We start from the raw sequence: 6,199 nt of genomic DNA, 5'->3' as shown, positions 1-6,199 counted from the left end.
ACAAAAGTTCTGATGTTATTTCTTATTTATATATCAAATTCGACTATAAATTAATCAAAAAATATATATATAAAAAAAACATAAATATTCATATATTTGAAGAGAAATATAAATAATGTAAATTAACAAATACACAGGCAAGTATGTAAATTTATATATTTGGATGAATTTTAATCTGATTTGGTACATAAGAAACACTATGCAAACCTAGATGACCTATGAAATTGTTTCCAAAATATAAGTGATTTACAAAAATAAAATAAAAAACTTTGGATGTCTTGTAGATGTATAATCCAATAATTTCATATAATTTTTCCTTTATTCTAACTAAAGACTCAAAACCAAACTTAAGTAAATGAACAAAAATTTTCATGATCATGTTACAAGAGTATGACGAAGAGTATATTTATATTAAAGTTTGAACTTGAGATCTTTTGTAAAATTATAATTATCCAAACACCTCGGCTATTTTGGGATGGAAAACAAAACTTGTCTTCAACCCTAAGTAATACGGGGTATATACTTAATAAAATATTTTCACATGAAAATCATTTCAAGATGTTTAACCCATTCATAACCCTCTGTTACACAGCTTACAGTCATTAACAACCATTTATTCATGATTAGAGAACATCTCAATTCTACGGTCAGCATGCACGAGTCATCTGTGAATATAAGACAGACTTTGTTCAGTTTTCCTATTTAAGTCTGATAACCCAACTGCCTGAAGTTTTACCAGATATCTTCTTTAGTGAAAATTATTTTACAAATATGAAAAATTTCAGTATAACACTATAACTTACATTATTAACTATTGAAATGACCCGTGGAACCATGGATTTGTTTAAACAACAGTTTAATGATAGGTATTAAGTGAACGTAAATGCTAAAGTTATTTAGTTTTATAACTCGTGGAACCACATAATCCAACTAAGAAACTCGTCAGCAGAACATTTCATCAAACACCTAAAATGCATATTTAACAATTCACATCCAATCATAAGAGATAATATTGATTGTCATTTTATTTAAAAGTGTAAATCAAAATATAAATGTAGAATTGGTTTCATTCTGGCTAACTTTTATACTTTCTCGTATTCAATTCAAAATAATTATTTAAAATAATTTAACTATTTAATTTTAATAATTAAAATAATTATTAATAAGATTTAATAATAATAATTAAAATTAATTAATAAGATTTAATTTTAATTCAAAATTATTTAAATTAATGACATCACCCACCATACTTAGATTTTTTTCTTTTTCTTTTTAATTTTTTCTTAACAAATAAATTAACCTAATAATGACATATCATTTTAGCAATATAATAGAAACTATAGATTTGTAATTTCAACCAGAAGAATAGAAGATATTAATTAGAAGCAAGTAAAACTCCACAAGCAGTGTCTATTTATTTCATAAGATGGTAGTGATGATAACATAGACTTACAACTTAGTCACACACAAAAGTTGAACAAACATATATGTATGTTTTCTAGCTAATTAACCCCCACCCAACCCTTACTCCCTGCTGCCAACTTTCAAATCTTCCAATTTTGTGCCAATTTCATCAGCTGTTATGGGCTTCACATCCTTACTTGGCCCATTTGGAACTAAGCTTTCTTTCTCCTTTGTATTCAAAGGCCCTGTTTGCCATATTCTTATCGTTCCGTCTTCGGACCCAGACGCATATGATTCACCTCCTGGTGAGAACCTCACGCAATGAACTGGACCATGGTGTCCCTTGTTACAACCTGCATGTAAAAATATGACTTGTATTTCGATAACATAATGACACAGACAAACAGACCACATGTTCTAGTGACTAATGAGTATGCAACCAGAGGCGAATATATGTACGGGCGGGGGGCACCTGCCCCCCAGTGGATTTGTAATTTTTTAGTGCAAAAATTCTGGATTTTTCAATTTTGCCCCCAGTGGATTTTTTTTTGCCCAAAAGTCCCCATTTTTTGCCCCCAAAGCCTCCATATTTTGCCCAAAAACCTTCATATTTTGCCCACAAAAGCTGCTAAGCTTTTTAATAAATTTTCACCCCCGGTGAAAAAAAATCCAGCTTCGGCAACTATATGCAACGATGCATGTTCGTACGAAGATACTTTACGGTGTAAAATAAGATAATTTGAAGATCCAAGATCATTGCAAATCCTTAAAACAGTGTGACAAAATTAAAAATCCAACATCGTATGTAATAAAAGGCAGCTCAATAATGTTATGTAAAGAAACAGCAAAATGAACCAAATCTTTATTAGTAGAGTTAGTAAAATGGGTGGGTCGGCTAACAGGTCAAAATGGGTCAGGTTTAAATGTGTCATAGTTTAGTATTTCTGTAAATATGGACTGGTCCAGGCTGAGTTGACCTACAAAAATACATCTTGTACAGTTTTTAAACAAGTGTATAATGTATTGGCGATGAGTATGAAAATCAATATATATATTATTATATTTATATTACCATAATAATTTAAAGTTCTAAATACACCAATCTAAAGTACTAACGTTAGCCTTATTACCTTTTCAACTAAGTTTATTCTTTGACTCATTCGATACTGAATAAATTTAATAACCAAAAGGTACACATTTATAAGCAAATAAATGGAAACTTAAACCTACTTATATTGGTAACATGGAAGTATAATTAAATTGGACAAGTAACAAAATGCATACCGATTTCTTCACCGGTGTTGAAATCAAATAGACGAATCCACATGTCTTCACCTCCAGCAATAAATTTATCACCATACTTTGGTTCCAATGACGCCGATTCCACATTGCACGGCATTTCATAACTTTTCACCAATCCAAAACTATAAAACCAGAAACAAACAACGCCGATTATACTATATGTAAAATTATAATTATTATTATTATTATTATTATTATTATTATTATTATTATTATTATTATTATTATTATTATTATTATTATTATATTATTATTATTATTATATTATTATTATTATTATTATTATTATTATTATTATTATTATTATTATTATTATTATTATTATTATTAAAAACATACTGGTTTGCATCCCAGAACTTAACAGAAGATCCATCGGCAGTGGTTATATAACGGCCATCGTTGCTGACCTCAGCACTCGTCACAGATGATTTTGTTTCAAGAGTATGAATCATCTTCCCACTTCTCACATCCCATAGCCTGCCAATATATAGTCACGTATACTATGTTATTTCCAATATACACAAATCGAGGTACAAAATAACCAATAATTAAATACCTTACACCTCCAGAATCAGAGCAAGAACTCAATATTGTCTGGTCACTGTGTAACCATGTAACGGTCCTAACAGAACCTGGAGAATGTTCAAATTCTACAGGTGGTGCATCGAGTCGATTTAAATCGAATATGCGAAGTATCTTCTCAAAACCACCAGTGAGCAAACGATGTGTATCCTGTATAAAGTATATTCATTTCTATTTATTAATCATGACGATAAAATATATAATTTAACAAGTTTATCCACAAGTAAAGATAAATTCTTATTATGATCGAGTATGTAGTTGTGCAACTTGTACTCAAAATTACTAGGGCAATATCAAAGTTCTGCGTACACATGCACATACACAAGCAGCAGCTAGAAAAAAACATAAATATATAGCAAGTAATGATGAGATTAACAAGTAACTCGGAAAGGTAAATTCAGTAAAGTTAAAAGATTTTTTCCTGACCGTTGATATATTATGGATGTTACAAAGCATTTAATTAAAAGCAAACTGCAAACCAAATCAATCTGAACTAAAAACAGAAAATCACAAAAAGCAGTTTGGTATTTCATTAATGGTGGATACTCAAGTTCTAATTTACGCACACGGACATATATAGATAAATGTAGATATAGATGATAAAAATAAATTAAAATATTTCCAATCTGTCCTTGTCACATTGATTCCTTATTAACCATAACTTCAAAATCAAATTAAGATCTTAGAGCTGCTGTCTCCAACCACTTTTTCACTAAAGTGCTGCTAAACAATTAAACATAACATCCTAACTAATCTTTTTTATTCTTCATTATAAATTCAGATTAGAAAAGCAAGATCATATGTGAAAATAATGAACTTTGTTTGGAGAAAGTGATATCACTTGTAAAGATTACGAATCGATGTGAATTCGATACAAAAGAAATGTCCTTTTGTACGACGTAATGAGTCTGTATGCTAATCAAATTTAAAAAACGCCAAACATAAATTCCACTTTTTTGAACAAACATCATTTATGGTACATCCAAGTATTATTAGAGATTCAAGATTAACTGAATCACAACTGGTACTTAAACATGAATCTCATCATCATTACTAACAAAAACTATGCTCTTAACCTGGTAGACACATTCTCATCATGTTACACATCTGACATACGAATGCATTCCCGCCCCCGATAATTAACTTTATGGTGATTTCCTTTTTATTGTCAAACAGTCATAAAAGACTGAAGCTAAGGCATAACCGATTGCATATATAGAAAGATGAGACTACCTCAGAAAAAGAACATGCTCGAACAATATGTTTGTGGTCAAACGAGTGCAACACATCTCCAGTTAATGCATCCCACAATTTCCTGCAAATTGATTAGTCATCAGAACATTGAACATAACAAGAAGCGCCAAAAAAGAAACCTTTGTGACATCCCAAAATTATAAAGTAATAATATCAACAAAACAAAGAACTACCATAAGAAACAGAAAACAAAAAATAGATATATATTGACCACATACGCAGTGAAATCAGCAGAAGCAGACGCAGCACGTAACGCATTAGTATCTAAACAGCAACTCCAAACTGCACCTTTATGCCCCTCAAAATTACCTATCCAATCTCCAGTTTCTCCATTTCTAAGCATAGGTGTTGAATCTGATAACAAGTTTCTAAATGTAAGTCACAACACAACAATTATAAAAGGCACAACAACCATATACATTTCAGGAATTCATAATACCTACACATTCAAAGTATTTTAACATAATACAAGTGCAGATGTTACAGATCAACACAAACTTTTAAAAAGGAGATAAATTTATGATAATAGATACAAATATAGATATACCTTTGCTGGCACTGATGAGGAAGAAGCCATCTGGAGTGATAGGGCTGTAAAACAAATCAACAACTGGACGAGAATGCCCATGGCAAATAAGAGGAACAGAGACCTTCTTCTTATCCATAACAATCTCTTTAATTTATAAAATCAAAATTACACAAAAACCCTAAAAATCTGATCGGTGACAATTGACCCCCAAAAATCGCGCACAATTGCCTCAAACGATAAATCTATCACATATCAATATCGATATACTGTATATTGAGTATTATAATAATATGTGTAAGAAGGAGAATGGCGATAATTAATCAACAGCAAACCCTAATTGAGATATGCGAAAGAACAACAGATGGGAGGGATATATGTTGTTTATGTGTGAACTAACAAATAGATCAAAAATTGGAAATTATAGATATAGTATCAAGATAGATCTATATATTATTATAGATAGATAGATATAGATAGATATATAGACTACTGCGTACAGGGCTAAGGCGCAAGGCTGCCATTGATGCATTTTCTTGGTATTTATAGGTCGGGTCGAATTGAAGATGGTTTGTGATTTCTTTCGTGTTAGTGGTCCCTCGTGTTTTTTGATGTTTACATTTTGATCCCTTTAAGATTGTAGAATATACTGCTGGAATGATTGATGCCCTTAATAGCTTTTAGTTATTTACAAAATAAGCCCTTAACATAAGGTTTAAAACCAAAAAGTATGATTGATGATGATTGATTGTGATATGTTAACCTGGATATGATTTGATTTGATCGGAGTTAACCATCGTAGTAAATTGAAAGCTCGAATTTGAAGATCTAGCTTTGGAGTGAAATCGTTTGATTTAATTAATATGGTTTGTTTAAAGAATTTGAGGGAAGAAGAAAGTTTACACCAAATTGAACTAATTATTATCATTAAATTAAGCTGATACTAATCTGTAGTAGTTTCTATTAAAATGCTAAAATGATGATGTCATTATTAAGCTAATTTATTTGTTAAGAAAAAATCAAAAATAAAAAGAAAAAAATCTAGGTCACTTAGATGATGTCATTAATCTTAAATATTTTATAATTAAAAAAAAAATTTATTTATAGTAACTAACTTGATGATGTCATTAA

General features: G+C 30.2%; 1 protein-coding gene across 1 annotated transcript; it reads right to left on the bottom strand.

Annotated features, from left to right (window-relative positions):
• Positions 1-1,486: 1,486 nt before the first annotated feature.
• LOC139866204 (uncharacterized) lies at positions 1,487-5,535 on the bottom strand. The gene is made up of 7 exons (XM_071854357.1): positions 5,090-5,535; positions 4,761-4,896; positions 4,522-4,603; positions 3,263-3,438; positions 3,046-3,183; positions 2,689-2,828; positions 1,487-1,757 (listed from the first exon to the last, which is right to left on the bottom strand). The coding sequence occupies exons 1-7, from the start codon at positions 5,205-5,207 to the stop codon at positions 1,525-1,527; spliced, it is 1,023 nt and encodes a 340-aa protein (XP_071710458.1). The 5' UTR covers positions 5,208-5,535; the 3' UTR covers positions 1,487-1,524.
• Positions 5,536-6,199: the final 664 nt, after the last annotated feature.

This window comes from Rutidosis leptorrhynchoides, chromosome 9, assembly GCF_046630445.1.
Source record: "Rutidosis leptorrhynchoides isolate AG116_Rl617_1_P2 chromosome 9, CSIRO_AGI_Rlap_v1, whole genome shotgun sequence".
NCBI classification, from domain to species: Eukaryota; Viridiplantae; Streptophyta; class Magnoliopsida; order Asterales; family Asteraceae; genus Rutidosis; species Rutidosis leptorrhynchoides.
This window is presented reverse-complemented; position numbering and strand designations above follow the sequence as displayed.